The sequence below is a fragment of the Bombina bombina genome, chromosome 1, assembly GCF_027579735.1.
Source record: "Bombina bombina isolate aBomBom1 chromosome 1, aBomBom1.pri, whole genome shotgun sequence".
NCBI lineage: Eukaryota > Metazoa > Chordata > Amphibia > Anura > Bombinatoridae > Bombina > Bombina bombina.
The window spans coordinates 1,120,194,315-1,120,211,265 of NC_069499.1; the positions used below are offsets into that span (position 1 = coordinate 1,120,194,315).

The 16,951-nt window shown below is 38.8% G+C and overlaps 1 protein-coding gene across 1 annotated transcript in view; it reads left to right on the plus strand.

Annotated features, from left to right (window-relative positions):
- The window catches only part of ERBB2 (erb-b2 receptor tyrosine kinase 2), a 202,807-nt gene that overhangs the window by 181,067 nt on the left and 4,789 nt on the right, over positions 1–16,951 (plus strand). The window contains exons 21-26 of the mRNA XM_053698075.1: positions 9,159–9,314; positions 10,103–10,178; positions 10,274–10,420; positions 10,562–10,659; positions 10,819–10,995; positions 14,338–14,611. Of these exons, the coding sequence (XP_053554050.1) occupies positions 9,159–9,314; positions 10,103–10,178; positions 10,274–10,420; positions 10,562–10,659; positions 10,819–10,995; positions 14,338–14,611 (928 nt within the window). The remainder of the gene's footprint in view (positions 1–9,158; positions 9,315–10,102; positions 10,179–10,273; positions 10,421–10,561; positions 10,660–10,818; positions 10,996–14,337; positions 14,612–16,951) is intronic.

Sequence of the window (16,951 nt, forward strand, 5' to 3'; positions counted from 1 at the left end):
AAATAGTGTGATCTACATGATAGACATAATGGGTCACTTTAATAGTAACTTAGTGACTATAATTGGAATAATACTTATGGAAGGAAAAACATTTTATTACGATGTGCAATACGATATTTCCATATTAAAAACTGATTCATTTTCTCTTGTTTCTTATTTTGAAATAACACCACATAGATGTAGGGATGGTGCATTGTATAGCATGACATGCTGCTATTGAATCTCAGTGTGCTTGTGTTTCTTATTTTGAAATAACACCACATAGATGTAGGGATCCAATCATCCAATCGGATTGAACTTGATTCTGAGTGGCTGATTCCATCAGCCAATCAGAATATTCCTACCTTAATTCCGATTGGCTGATAGAATCCTATCAGCCAATCGGAATTCGAGGGACGCCATCTTGGATGACATAATTTAAAGGAACCGTCATTCGTCGTTCAGTCGTTGGCCAGGATGGATGTTCCGCGTCGGAGGTCTTCAGGATGCTGCCGCTCCGCTCCGGATGGATGACGATAGAAGATGCATCTTGGATGAAGACTTCAATCGGATGGAAGACCTCTTCTGCCCCGCTTGGATGAAGACTTCTACCGGATGGAGGACCTCTTCTTGCTCCGCTTGGATGAAGAATTTGGCTCGGCTGGGTGAAGACGACTCAAGGTAGGGAGATCTTCAGGGGCTTAGTGTTAGGTTTATTTAAGGGGGGTTTGGGTTAGATTAGGGGTATGTGGGTGGTGGGTTGTAATGTTGGGGGGGGTATTGTATGTTTTTTTTTACAGGCAAAAGAGCTGAACTTCTTGGGGCATGCCCCGCAAAGGGCCCTGTTCAGGGCTGGTAAGGTAAAAGAGCTTTGAACTTTAGTAATTTAGAATAGGGTAGGGCATTTTTTTATTTTGGGGGGCTTTGTTATTTTATTAGGGGGCTTAGAGTAGGTGTAATTAGTTTAAAATTGTTGTAATATATTTCTAATGTTTGTAAATATTTTTTTATTTTTTGTAACTTAGTTCTTTTTTATTTTTTGTACTTTAGTTAGTTTATTTCATTGTATTTATTTGTAGGAATTGTATTTAATTTATTTATTGATAGTGTAGTGTTAGGTTTAATTGTAGATAATTATAGGTATTTTATTTAATTAATTTATTGATAGTGTGGTGTTAGGTTTAATTGTAACTTAGGTTAGGATTTATTTTACAGGTAAATTTGTAATTATTTTAACTATTTTAGCTATTAAATAGTTCTTAACTATTTAATAGCTATTGTACCTGGTTAAAATAAATACAAAGTTACCTGTAAAATAAATATTAATCCTAAAATAGCTATAATATAATTATAATTTATATTGTAGCTATATTAGGATTTATTTTACAGGTAAGTATTTAGCTTTAAATAGGAATAATTTATTTAATAAGAGTTAATTAATTTCGTTAGATTAAAATTATATTTAATTTAGGGGGGTGTTAGTGTTAGGGTTAGACTTAGCTTTAGGGGTTAATACATTTATTAGAATAGCGGTGAGCTCCAGTCGGCAGATTAGGGGTTAATGCTTGAAGTTAGGTGTCGGCGATGTTAGGGAGGGCAGATTAGGGGTTAATACTATTTATTATAGGGTTAGTGAGGCGGATTAGGGGTTAATAACTTTATTATAGTAGCGGTGCGGTCCGCTCGGCAGATTAGGGGTTAATAAGTGTAGGCAGGTGGAGGCGACGTTGAGGGGGGCAGATTAGGGGTTAAGAAATATAATATAGGGGTCGGCGGTGTTAGGGGCAGCAGATTAGGGGTACATAAGGATAACGTAGGTGGCGTTGCTTTGCGGTCGGCAGATTAGGGGTTAATTATTGTAGGTAGCTGGTTGCGACGTTGTGGGGGGCAGGTTAGGGGTTAATAAATATAATATAGGGGTTGGCGGTGTTAGGGGCTGCAGATTAGGGGTACATAAGTATAAAGTAGGTGGCGGTCGGCAGATTAGGGGTTAAAAAAATTTAATCGAGTGTCGGCGATGTGGGGGGACCTCGGTTTAGGGGTACATAGGTAGTTTATGGGTGTTAGTGTACTTTAGAGCACAGTAGTTAAGAGCTTTATGAACCGGCGTTAGCCCAGAAAGCTCTTAACTACTGACTTTTTTTCTGAGGCTGGAGTTTTGTCGTTAGATTTCTAACGCTCACTTCAGACACGACTCTAAATACCGGAGTTAGAAAGATCCCATTGAAAAAATAGGATACGCAATTGACGTAAGGGGATCTGCGGTATGGAAAAGTCGCGGCTGAAAAGTGAGCGTTAGACCCTTTCCTGACTGACTCCAAATACCGGCGGTAGCCTAAAACCAGCGTTAGGAGCCTCTAACGCTGGTTTTCACGGCTACCGCCAAACTCCAAATCTAGGCCTAAGTGTCTAAACAAATTTCTAAGAGTTCCATCATTCAAGATGGAGACAATACGAACAATTTTACCAATGATCCAGGAGGGTCAATATATGACTACCGTGGACTTGAAGGATGCTTACCTTCATATTCCTATCCACAAGGATCATCATCAGTTTCTAAGGTTTGCCTTCTTGGACAAACATTATCAGTTTGTGGCTCTTCCCTTCGGGTTGGCCACAGCACCCAGAATCTTCACAAAGGTTCTAGGGTCTCTTTTGGCGGTTCTTAGACCGCGAGGCATAGCGGTGGCGCCTTATCTGGACGATATTCTGATCCAGGCGTCAACATATCATCTGACAAAATCTCACACAGACACAGTGCTGTCTTTTCTGAGCACTCACGGCTGGAAGATGAACATAGAGAAAAGTTCACTTGTCCCACAGACAAGGGTTCCGTTCTTGGGAACTCTGATAGACTTGGTAGCCATGAAAATATTTCTGACAGAGGTCAGAAAATCAAAGATCCTAAATACTTGCCGAGCACTTCAGTCCATTCCTCGGCCATCAGTGGCTCAGTGTATGGAGGTAATCGGATTAATGGTAGCGGCAATGGACATAGTTCCGTTTGCTCGATTTCATCTCAGACCGCTGCAGCTTTGCATGCTCGGACAGTGGAATGGGGTTTATGCGGATTTATCTCATTAGATAAATCTAGATCAAACAACCAGAGACTCTCTTCTTTGGTGGTTGTCGCTGGATATGTCCCAGGGGACTTGCTTCCGCAGACCCGCGTGGGTGATAGTGACAACGGACGCCAGCCTTCTGGGCTGGGGTGCAGTCTGGAATTCCCTGAAGCCTCAGGGTGTTTGGACTCAGGTGGAGTCTCTACTTCCAATCAATATTCTGGAACCGAGAGCAATATTCAATGCGCTTCAGGCATGGCCTCAGTTGGCTGCGGCCAAATTCATCAGATTCCAGCCGGACAACATCACGACTGTGGCCTATATCAATCATCAGGGGGGAACAAGGAGTTCCTTAGCGATGAGAGAGGTATCCAAGATAATCCGTTGGGCAGAGGCCCATTCTTGTCATCTGTCAGCAATCCACATCCCAGGAGTAGAGAACTGGGAAGCGGATTTTCTAAGCAGACAGACTTTTCATCTGGGGGAGTGGGAACTCCACCTGGAGGTATTTGCCTCATTAATTCTCCAATGGGGCAAACCGGAATTGGATCTGATGGCATCTCGACAGAATGCCAAGCTTCCAAGATACGGATCCAGGTCGAGGGATCCCCAGGCCGAACTGATAGATGCCTCGGCAGTGCCTTGGTCGTTCAGCCTAGCTTATGTGTTTCCACCGTTTCCTCTCCTTCCACGCGTGATTGCTTGAATCAAACAGGAGAGAGCTTCAGTGATCCTGATAGCGCCTGCATGGCCACGCAGGACTTCGTATGCGGATCTAGTGGACATGTCTTCACTACCACTGTGGAAACTTCCTTTGAGACAGGATCTTCTCATTCAAGGTCCTTTTCAACATCCAAATCTAACTTCTCTGCAGCTTACTGCGTAGAGATTGAACACTTGATTTTATCAAAGCGAGGATTCTCTGATTCTGTTATCAGTACTTTGATACAGGCTAGAAAGCCTGTTACTAGAAAGATCTATCATAAGATATGGCGTAAATATCTTTATTGGTGTGAACCCAAGGGCTACTCATGGAGTAAAGTTAGGATTCCTAGGATTCTGTCCTTTCTCCAAAAAGGATTGGAGAAAGGCTTATCAGCTAGTTCCTTAAGGGGACAAATTTCAGCATTGTCAATTTTATTTCACAAACGTTTGGCAGATGTGCCAGATGTTCAGTCTTTTTGTCAGGCTCTAACCAGAATTAAGCCTGTATTTAGACCAATTACTCCTCCCTGGAGTTTGAATTTAGTTCTTCGAGTTCTTCAAGGGGTTCCGTTTGAACCTTTACATTCCATAGATATTAAATTATTATCTTGGAAAGTTCTGTTTTTGGTTGCTATTTCTTCTGCTCGACGAGTTTCTGAGCTTTCAGCGTTACAGTGTGATTCGCCTTATCTCATATTTCATTCTGATAAGGTGGTTTTACGTTGTTTCGAATAAGAATATTAATCAGGAAATTATTGTTCCTTCATTGTGTCCGAATCCTTCTTCCAAGAAGGAGCGTCTGTTACATAATTTGGATGTGGTCCGTGCCTTAAAGTTTTACTTACAGGCAACTAAGGATTTCCGTCAATCATCTTCATTGTTCATTGTTTATTCTGGAAAGCGTAGGGGTCAGAAAGCTACGGCTACCTCCCTTTCTTTTTGGCTGAGAAGTATCATTCGCCTGGCATATGAGACTGCTGGACAGCAGCCTCCTGAAAGAATTACGGCTCATTCTACTAGGGCTGTGGCTTCCACATGGGCTTTTAAAAACATTGCATCTGTTGAACAGATTTGTAAGGCTGCGACTTGGTCGTCCCTTCATACTTTTTCCAAATTTTCCAAATTTGATACTTTTGCTTCTTCTGAGGCGGTTTTTGGGAGAAAAGTTCTTCAAGCAGTGGTGCCTTCTGTTTAGGTCTCTGTCTTTCATCCGTGTCCTGTTGCTTTGGTATTGTATCCCACAAGTAAGGATGAAATCCGTGGACTCGTCGTATCTTGTAGAAGAAAAGGAAATTTATGCTTACCTGATAAATTGACTTCTTCTACGATACGACAAGTCCACGGCCCTCCCTGTCAATTTAAGACAGATTATATTTTTTATTATTTACAACTTCAGTCACCTCTGCACCTTTTAGCTTTTCCTTTCTCTTCCTATAACCTTCGGTCGAATGACTGGAGGGGAAGGGAGGAGCTATATATACAGCTCTGCTGTGGTGCTCTTTGCCACTTTCTGTGAGCAGGAGGATAATATCCCACAAGTAAGGATGAAATCTTTGGACTTGTCGTATCGTAGAAGAAATCAATTAAGCATAAATTTCCTTTTTTAACCCCTAATCTGCCGACCGGACATCGCCGCCACCTTAATAAATATATTAACCCTTAAACCGCCACACTCCCGCCTCACAAACATTAGTTAAATTTTATTAACCCTTAATCTGCCGTCCCTAACATCGCCGACACCTACCTACATTTATTAACCCCAATCTGCCGCCCCCAACGTCGCCGCAACTATATTAAAGTTATTAACCCCTAAACCTAAGTCTAACCCTCACACCCCCTAACTTAAATATAATTTAAATAAATCTAAATAAAATTTTCTACAATTAAATAAATTATTCCTATTTAAAACTAAATACTTACCTATAAAAAAAAAAACCTAAGATAGCTACAATATAACTAATAATTACATTGTATCTATCTTAGGGTTTATTTTTATTTTACAGGCAACTTTGTATTTATTTTAACTAGGTAGAATAGTTATTAAACAGTTATTAACTATTTAATAACTTCCTAGTTAAAATAAAGACAAATTTACCTGTAAAATAAAAATAAACCTGTTACAATTACACCTAACACTACACTATAATTAAATTAATTCCCTACAATAACTACAATTAAATACAATTAAATACAATTATCTAAATTACGGAAAAAAACACTAAATTACAGAAAATAATAAAAAAAAAAATTAAGCTATTTACACCTAATGTAATCCCCCTTACAAAATAAAAAAGCCCCCCAAAATAATAAAAATCCCTACCCTATACTAAATTACAAATAGCCCTTAAAAGGGCTTTTTGCGGGGCATTGCCCCAAAGTAATCAGCTCTTTTACCTGGAAAAAAAAATACAATACCCCCCAACATTAAAACCCAGCACCCACACATTCAACCGTACTCTAAAACCCACCCAATCCCTTGGTCTTAACCCAACCGGGCAGAAGTGGTCCTCCAGATGGTCCGAAGTCTTCGTCCTATCCGGGCAGAAGAGGTCCTCCAGACGGGCAGAAGTCTTCATCCAGGCGGCATCTTCTATATTCATCCATCCGGAGCGGGTCCATCTTCAAGAGATCCGACGCGGAGCATCCTCTTCTTTCCGACGACTAACACTAAATGACGGTACCTTTAAGTGACGTCATCCAAGATGGCGTCCCTTCAATTCCGATTGGCTTATAGAATTCTATGAGCCAATCGGAATTAAGGTTGAAAAAAATCCTATTGGCTGATCCAATCAGGCAATAGGATTGCGCTCACATTCTATTAGCTGTTCCAATCAGCCAATAGAATGCGAGCTCAATCCTATTGGCTGATTGGATCAGCCAATAGGATTTTTTCTACCTTAATTCCGATTGGCTGATAGAATTCTATCAGCCAATCGGAATTGAAGGGACGCCATCTTGGATGACATCATTTAAAGGTACCGTCATTTAGTGTTAGTCGTCGGAAAGAAGAGGATGCTCCGCGTTGGATGTCTTGAAGATGGACCCGCTCCGGATGGATGAAGATAGAAGATGCCGTCTGGATGAAGACTTCTGCCCGTCTGGAGGACCTCTTCTGCCGAATAGGATGAAGACTTCGGACCGTCTGGAGGACCACTTCTGCCGGGTTGGGTGAAGACGTCTCAAGGTAGGGTGATCTTCAAGGGGTTAGTGTTAGGGTTCGGTGTGTGGGTGGTGGGTTTTAATGTTGGGGGGGGTATTGTATTTTTTTTTCCAGGTAAAAGAGCTGATTACTTTGGGGCAATGCCCCGCAAAAAGCCCTTTTAAGGGCTATTTGTAATTTAGTATAGGGTAGGGATTTTTATTATTTTGGGGGGCTTTTTTATTTTGTTAGGGGGATTAGATTAGGTGTAATTAGCTTAAAAAATTGTAATTATTTTATTATTTTCTTTAATTTAGTGTTTGTTTTTTTCCGTAATTTAGATAATTGTATTTAATTGTAGTTAGTGTAGGGAATTAATTTAATTATAGTGTAGTGTTAGGTGTAATTGTAACTTAGGTTTATTTTTATTTTACAAGTAAATTTGTCTTTATTTTAACTAGGAAGTTATTAAATAGTTAATAACTATTTAATAACTATTCTACCTAGTTAAAATAAATACAAAGTTGCCTGTAAAATAAAAATAAACCCTAAAATAGATACAATATTATTATTAGTTATATTGTAGCTATCTTAGGGTTTATTTTATAGGTAAGTATTTAGTTTTAAATAGGAATAATTTATTTAATTGTAGTAATTTTATTTAAAATTATTTAAATTATATTTAAGTTAGGGGGGTGTTAGGTTTAGGGTTAGACTTAAGTTTAGGGGTTAATAACTTTAATATAGTTGCGGCGACGTTGGGGGCAGCAGATTAGGGGTTAATAATTGTAGTTAGGTTGCGGCGACATTGGGGGCAGCAGATTAGGGATTAATAAATAAAATGTCGGTTGCGGCGATGTTGGGGGCATCAGATTAGGGGTTAATAAGTATAATGTAGGTGGCGGCGGTGTCCGGAGCGGCAGATTAGGGGTTAATAATATAATGCAGGTGTCGGCGATGTCAGGAGCGGCAGATTAGGGGTTAATAAATTTAAGATTAGGGGTGTTTAGACTCGGGGTTCATGTTAGGGTGTTAGGTGTAGACATAACTTTTATTTCCCCATAAGAATCAATGGGGCTGCGTTAGGAGCTGAACGCTGCTTTTTTGCAGGTGTTAGGTTTTTTTTCAGCCGGCTCTCCCCCATTGATTCCTATGGGGAAATCATGCACAAGCACGTTTTGCCAGCTCACCGCTACCGTAAGCAGCGCTGGTATTACAGTGAGATGTGGAGCAAAATTTTGCTCTCCGCTCACTTTTCTGCGGCTAACGCCGGGTTTAAAAAGACCTGTAATACCAGCGTTGTTTGTAAGTGAGCGGTGAGCTGAAACTGCTTGTTAGCCCCGCAAGCCTTACCGACAAAAACTCGTAATATAGCCGAATGTGTTTTCAACTCAAACTTTTCAAGAAAATGTACTTCATCAAGCTTGAAATTTGCAGTGTTTTATGTAATTATCCCTTACTGATAGGTCTGTTAATGTGGCATTTTTTTGTTTTGTTTTGTATTGCTTTTAACCTCAATAAAAAGCTTGGAAAAAAATGTTTAATTTTGTGTAGTCAAAAAACTTTGCAATATACTGTAATTATTAATTATTTCATTATTTATATTTTATAGTGTGGAAGCTTAAAGCATGTTCCCAAAAAACGGAAATACCAAAACAATGAGTCACAAACTTAAGGGTAGCAGATTCAGGAGAAACATGAGGAAGCATTTTTTTTTTTACTGAAAAGGGTGGTGGATTCATGGAATAAACTTCCAATAGAGGTTGTAAACACAAGGACTGTAAAGGAATTAAAAAATGCCTGGGGCATGCATAAGGCTGGCCTAAGAAATAAGTAACGTAATATGGATAGACTTGATGGGCCTTTTGGTTCTTATCTACCATTAAATTCTATTTTTCTGTTATTTATTTTGTTGCCTCTAAAAGGTGTTGTTTTTTTAAATTCTATTGCGTTTCATTGAAGTAATTGATGCCAACATGTTTGAACTTACGTTTTCCTCTTAGAAACTAAACTTTAACACTTATATCTTGAATATTGAAAAAAATAATATGTGTAAGAATGCTTTGTATACATCATTATGCCTGGCTTGTATTTACTGTTTAATATCCATTTAAAAGACACTAAATAGGGGCACTGAATATCTCTGTATAATAGTATGTTGGAAATAATCCCTTATATCATGTTGTGCTATTAGGGGGCCAATAAGTACTGCAAATAAAAGGTTTTCTATGATCTTGAAGCATCTAACTTCTTTACTGATCTGTCTCTCTCAGGGCATGACGTACTTAGAGGAGGTACGGTTGGTGCACAGAGATCTGGCAGCACGGAATGTTTTGGTGAAGCACCCATCACATGTTAAGATTACAGACTTTGGCTTAGCCAGATTGCTGGATGTAGATGAAACGGAGTACCATGCTGATGGAGGAAAGGTGAGGATCAAGAAAATAAAAGCCAGCAAGAGCGGTAATGATCACACGTATCTTGTCACACATATTCATGTACATGTCAGTAATATAGCTACACACTAGTGCAGTTTTAGTTTAAAGGGACACTGTACTCCAGCTTATTCTCTTATCCCACCTATAGTCAGAAATACTTAGGAGCAAATTTATCATTCTCTGGATGGACAAGGTTCACATGCAGAGATGGGATTTGTTATTGCAAAGAGCGTGCAGCATTGGCAACTGGTTGTGAGTGCAGGGCTTGTCAATCACTCTGATTGGATCAGTCTGAGGTGATTTTAGTGGTGGAGAGGTTAGGAAGCCATGCTCTAGCCTGTAACCTGAAGGGTCATTGTCAGTTTCATAAATGTGTGGTTTACCGTATGCTTTCAACTATAGATCAAACAATTTGTCAGGACTGACTTAGGATTCCCAACCAGCCACCCAGTTGTACCACATTAAAAGGCACATGCCTGCTAAAAACTAATTTATAGACTTTAGGGAGAATGTTTTCATAGCAACAAACAGCTGTTTGTTTAATATTAAGGACCATAACATTTCACAGTCATCAGATGTAATATGTTTAAAAGAGGACACCAAATGTGATATTTTATTTGTTACACTAATGTGTTTTGTTTTTTAATGAGTATTTCCATGCTTACTAAGACAATTTTTTTATGGCTGTTTTTCCCAGTTCACCAATAGATATAAGCCTAAAGACTTGAATCTCTGTTCCATTAAAATCTCAAATAAAATTAGTGTGACTCTTAATCTAGGTACCTATCAAGTGGATGGCCTTAGAATCTATTCTGCACAGAAAGTTTACTCACCAGAGTGACGTCTGGAGTTACGGTGAGCATTAAGTGAAAAATGAAATAAGGGTTTATACAACCATTACAAATGATTTACTAAGTCCTTTGCATCTCTCGACTTTTGCTGATGAATAGGTGTCACAGTTTGGGAACTCATGACTTTTGGGGCAAAACCTTATGATGGGATTCCAGCAAGGGAGATCCCAGATCTTCTGGAGAAAGGAGAGAGACTACCGCAGCCCCCAATATGTACTATAGATGTGTATATGATCATGGTGAAATGTAAGTAATGGCTAAACAGTGCAAAAGTGACGGCTTTCTTGTGAGCAACTTTCTACCTTGTATTTTACAGTTTTGTTACCCATCTAAATGTGTTCTTGTTTTTTTCTCTGTTATTCTCCCCCTTTAACTCACATTTCTTAGGTTGGATGATTGATTCAGAGTGTCGGCCTAAGTTTCGTGAGTTGATCAATGAGTTCTCCCGTATGGCTCGTGATCCCACACGTTTTGTGGTCATTGAGGTAAGAGACCTTCTAAAACTGACAGTAGAGTAAACCTGGGCTTAATATTATTATTTTTTTGTTTCATTAGTAATAAGGATACCATAGCTGTAGATATAAAGAGCAAACCTTTAAAGTATTAGATATTGTCACACTGATATACTTAATTTCTTTTTATAGAATGAAGAGTTCATGGCACAAGCTAGTCCCTTAACTAGCCAGTTTTATAGTACTCTTCTGCAAGAAGTTGGAATGGATAACCTGGTGGATGCTGAGGAGTATTTGGTCCCTCATCAGGGTTTCTTTGGTTCGGAGGACACAACAGCAGCACATCGCAGCCGTATCTCATCCACACGGGTATTGACACTGCTGTAGACATATCCATTTATAACATAATGCATAGCTTGATTGTAGTATCTGGCTTGAAGTGACATTCTGTGTGCAGAGTTGGCTGGGGCTAGTCCCCTGCTAATGTAAGGGTTAGTAAGATACTGAAATTTGTGAACCAATATGCCTCCTTCAGTTAAAGTATCTTTAGTAAAAGTGTGGCATTATAAATTAAAAATACAAGCTCAATAATTTGTATTGCTGACCTAGCTAACTGTGGGCTTGATCACAATATATATATATTTTTTAACAAATACTTTTTTCTTTGTTGAACAATGAGAACATACATAACATAAAAACAAGATATTGCACATAATCACAATCCATGTTATTTGGATCCTAAGTGCTCAGTAATAGTGATTGTAATTGTTGTGCAGGTGGTGCAGTCCAACTTGAACACTCCTAGTTGCACGTTACAGGGCCTTTCGTTAGTCTTGCTTAAAGGGTTATGAAACCCACATTTTTTTTCATGATTCAGATAAAGCAAGCAATTTTAAGCAACTTTCTAATTTACTCCTAAAATCAATTTTTCTTGATATCTTTATTTGAAAAGCAGGAATATAAGCTTAAGAGACGGTCCATTTTTTGAGTTCAGCACTTGGGTAGCGCTTGCTGGTTGGTGGTTACATGCAGCCACCAATTAGCAAGCGCTATCCAGGGTTCTGAACCAAAAATGGGCCGGCTCCTAAGCTTTCGTGCTAGTTTAATTTTGACTTCCCTATCTCTTTAAGAAAGCTGTTTCAGACAGTTTTTGTTTTGATAAAAAAATTGCAGCTTCATGTGATTTAGATATTGCATAGCTTCATATTGCGATTATTTGCATCATGAGATTAATTGTACAGCCCTAGTCTAAAAATGACATACTCTAACAAATTAGATTGGAATGGTGGTGCTAATCCAGTAGGGATGTGAGCTCCAACTTCAAGGTGTCAGAAGAAGCTCTGGAAGCTGGTACCACAGCTTCTTCAGCAACCATAAAGTTGGAGCTCACATCCCTATTGGATCAGAGCCTCCTTTCCAAACTACTACCTTGCCAGGGTCTAAGGAGGGACTGAGGAAGACAGCACCAGTTAAAAAGGCAGTATTTTTGTTATTGGTATTGTTTCTGTATAACTGTATTGTACAGTCTTTGATTTTCTAACAAATTAGAGAATGTAATTTTTAGGGTTGCACCGATACCGATACTAGTATCGGTATCGGTACCGATACCAAGTATTTGCATGAGTACTTGTACTCGTGCAAATGCACCGATACTTATACCGATACCTCCACTTCCTACCCATATGCTATCTTGTGGCGTTTTTTCAAACTGCATGTTCCCATTTCATTTTAATCTGAAGTGGAGACTAAACTAAAAATTGTTTGCTACTGTTCTGCCAATACAAATTGCTGTTATTTGTATTATTGTAGGAGAGATCACTGTACCTCGTTCAGACAAACCCCTGAAGTACTGGTCAGTTAATAAACTGAGATTTCCAGCTCTGGCTAAAATGGTCCAAAAATATCTTTCTGCCCCATGCAGTAGTGTGGAAAGTGAAAGACTGTTCAACTTAGAGTCAAACCTCCTTACTGATAGCAAAAACAGACTTATAGCTGAACATGCAGAGAGGCTTCTGTTCTGTTCCTTAAAAAGAACTTGCCACTAACTTTTGAAAAATTATTCTAATTGCTAAATTGCCTTTTTTACTGCTAGTTCTCATCTTGCACAATGATGTTCAAAACATACTGTACTCTGAGGAACATCCATAGGTTAGCTTATATAATTGCAGGAAGAGTACTCATGGCAAAAATTAAGTTAATTCCAATGAACACTCATCCTGCAATTATAGGACTAGATTTAGATTACATTTGATTGGTAAGCTTTATCAATGCTTTGTTCACATTTCCAACTCCATAGACTTTAGCATAGCATTGGTAAAACTTACCAGTCAAATGTAATTTAGCCCATAGTGTTGTTCCCCATGATTAAACAGTGCACTGTTCTATTTTTACTATTTTTCTATTTTTTACTGTATTGCACTTTTGGTTGGTTGTGATTTTATATTTGTTATTTGTTGTTATTATTAATATATTTTATTGTAATATTTTTATTTATAAACATGTTCTGTGAACTTTATGACAAATAAAACTGTTTTATTATTTCATAATGTCTTTTAAGTTACAGTCCTTCATAATTATAAAGAAAGAATCTTAAAATAATTAGTCTGTATTGTGCTTGGTTAACTGTCACATGACATTAAAAAAAAAAGTATCGGTAATTGGTATCGGCGAGTATTTGAAAACAAGTATCGGTACTTGTACTCAGTCTTAAAAAAATGGTATCGGTGCAACCCTAGTAATTTTTCATCTATTATGACCCTTTAACTAATGCCGATGAACCGTTTTCAATGTCAGCACAATCATAATGAGCCATTTTCCTTGTTTATCAAAAACACTTTTTTCATTATTGTTGCAGTGAAAAATGGTTCTGTACTTTTATGTAATCACACTCCACATTCTCAATACTTACCAATAAAAACAGGGAAATGTTTTCATTATTAAACTCAATAGCTAAAAGGACTTGACAAACCCTGGACAATATATTTTGAGTTACTGAGTACCACAAACATTTTTTAATGTAACTTTTGTTTTGTGCTTGGGCAGAACACACTGAAATTACCTGCTACCCTATTGGATGATTAAGTAATTAAACAGATACAAATGCTTTCTGCTCAATCCAAGTTAATTAATAATAATAAGCACTTTTACACAACTAGCTAAATCGATAACTCAACAAACACACATGCACACTATACTAGTGTTACCTCTCATAAAAAAACATAAACATATATTTATATGGTTTCCACTCTCATTAGGTTAAAGGGACATGAAACACAAACATTTTTCTTACATGATTCGAATAAAACATACATCTGAAAACAGCTTTACTTCTATTTTTAATTTTGCTTCATTCACTTTGTATCCTTTGTTGAATGAGCAGCAATGTACTACTGGGAGCTAGCTGAAGATAATGGTAAGCCAATGACAAGAGGCATATATGTGCAGCAACCAATCAGCAGCGAGCTCCATCCTGCTGAGACTACCTAGGTATACTTTTAAATGAAGGATATCCAGAATCTAGAAGTGCTGACAGAGGCTTAACACCCTTGTTACTTGTTACCTATTAATGCAAATAATTACTTATTGTTACTTAGCCATATATAGTCATATATTAGAAAAATATGGTAGATGAGAAGCACTTGCTTTTAGAGTCACTTTACTCCTGCACACCCTTTCTTTGGTTTACATCCTGTCTCATTTACTTCACACCAGAGTACAGCTGAAACACAGATAGACCAAGCATTGCTGGAGGAGGCAGCTTCATCAGGACCTTTGCTGGCTCGTACCTTTTCTCAGAAATCAGGGAGCAGTGGCTCAGATGTGTTCAGTGAGGGGGAATATGTGTGTGAGCCTTCCCTCCCAAGGGAAAACAGCCTCCTGCAGAGGTACAGTGAAGATCCCACACACCTTGGTGGAGACGAGATGGATGGAATATTGCTAGAAACAGATGGTGCAATCTTCTCAGGACAGACTGTACACCCCCCAGGTATGGATATGATTCTATAAATGGTCTTTCCCATTCTCAATATTACACTTTTGTGAACAGTACCTCTGGATTTTTGGGTTTTCTAATATAATGTAACATAAGTAAAAGGTTTCCCTTTAATATGTTTCCAATGACTTGTTATACCTGCTACATAGTATAACATGTATAGGAAGTTGATCCTTTGTGTTTTATTTTTGTTCTCTCACTATTTGAAAACACAAACTATTAAGTGTGGGAACTTACCAAGCCTTCCACCGCCCCTCAAATTAATATTGTTTTATATATCGACATACACACACTGTATTTATATGTCTATCTATACACTTGGGTTATGTCACAGAGTCTCACCACTTAAGGTGTAATAGTCCTATTTCTGCTGAGGGAAGCTAAATAACCCCAGAGCAAGTCACACAGAAATGTAATCACAATGTGTTCCAAACAGTGCAGGGGATCACACAGCAGGGCCACTAACAGGCTTACATTTAGTGTATTGTAGGAAATGTTACTGCCCATTACTAGAGGATCTCACTATCCCTCTAACCAGACTTCCTCTAGCTCCTCCCACCACCAGCAGCAGTGTTTACTGAAGCATTTCTGTTCTCTGTCCAGAGAGAACTTAGTTCCTCCTGCAAAAATAGTGCAGGAACTCCGTTCCCATGCGTTCCCGCCCGACTTGATCACTGCTATTAACCGCTTAACCCAAAAAGACGTATTTATACACAATGCGGTCCTTTGCCCATAGTACCGTATAACATATATATATATATATACATCCTAGCTTCAGGAAGCTACAGCAGCCTCGGCTGTTAAGTGACAGCCAAAAGTTGCTGTTCCTGAGCTGCAGACATCTGTCTGCATATGGAAATGAAGCATGATCTGTCTGTGTCACTGTCTGTAACGATCATCTGTTTGTGGAAAATTAAAACAAAATACTAGTTCCGTAAGTACACAGTTAGAATAGGACCCACATCAGACCCCAAATCAGACTAATTGCCTTTCAGCCTCTATCTGCAACAAATGTCCCATGCATACAACAATTTTTAGATCAGATTCAAAGGTTTTACAGCCCCTCTGTCATCCACATAACTAAGTTAGATTTCAGATCAGACCCTTGAATCCTGCAGTCCCTTCTTATAATGTTGCTGTGGCTGCTAATTTCCCTATTAGTGTTGTTTCTCAGGCAACACATTAGGGCCTGTGCAGGGGGTAGTGAGTAGAGTGAGCCTGGCTCCCACTCTTCCTGACAGCCAGGCAGAAGTGGGAATATTGGTGTGCTCATAAACACCAAAAGAGGAGAGGCACCAAAATAAATATACACAAATAAAGGAAAATTACATAAATATTTGCTTGTTTTACTCCAATCCATAAAATTCTTACGGCTAGATTTAGAGTTGGGCGGTAGCCGTCAAAACCAGCGTTAGAGGCTCCTAACGCTGGTTTTGGGCTACCGCTGGTATTTGGAGTCAGTCAGGAAAGGGTCTAACGCTCACTTTCCAGCCGCGACTTTTCCATACCGCAGATCCCCTTACGTCAATTGCGTATCCTATCTTTTCAATGGGATCTTTCTAACACCGGTATTTAGAGTCGTGTCTGAAGTGAGCGTTAGAAATCTAACGACAAAACTCCAGCCGCAGAAAAAAGTCAGTAGTTAAGAGCTTTCTGGGCTAACGCCGGTTTATAAAGATCTTAACTACTGTGCTCTAAAGTACACTAACACCCATAAACTACCTATGTACCCCTAAACCGAGGTCCCCCCACATCGCCGCCATTCTATTAAATTTTTTTAACCCCTAATCTGCCGACCGCACGCCGCTGCCACCTACATTATCCCTATGAACCCCTAATCTGCTGCCCCTAACACCGCCGACCCCTATATTATATTTATTATCCCCTAATCTGCCCCCCTCACCGTCGCCTCCACCTGCCTACACTTATTAACCCCTAATCTGCCGAGCGGACCGCACCGCTACTATAATAAAGTTATTAACCCCTAATCCGCCTCACTCCCGCCTCAATAACCCTATAATAAATAGTATTAACCCCTAATCTGCCCTCCCTAACATCGCCGACACCTAACTTCAAGTATTAACCCCTAATATGCCGATCGGAGCTCACCACTACTCTAATAAATTTTTTAACCCCTAAAGCTAAGTCTAACCCTAACCCTAACACCCCCCTAAGTTAAATATAATTTTATTCTAACGAAATAAATTAACTCTTATTAAATAAATGATTCCTATTTAAAGATAAATACTTACCTGTAAAATAAATCCTAATGTAGCTACAATATAAATAATAATTATATTGTAGCTATTTTAGGGTTTATATTTATTTTACAGG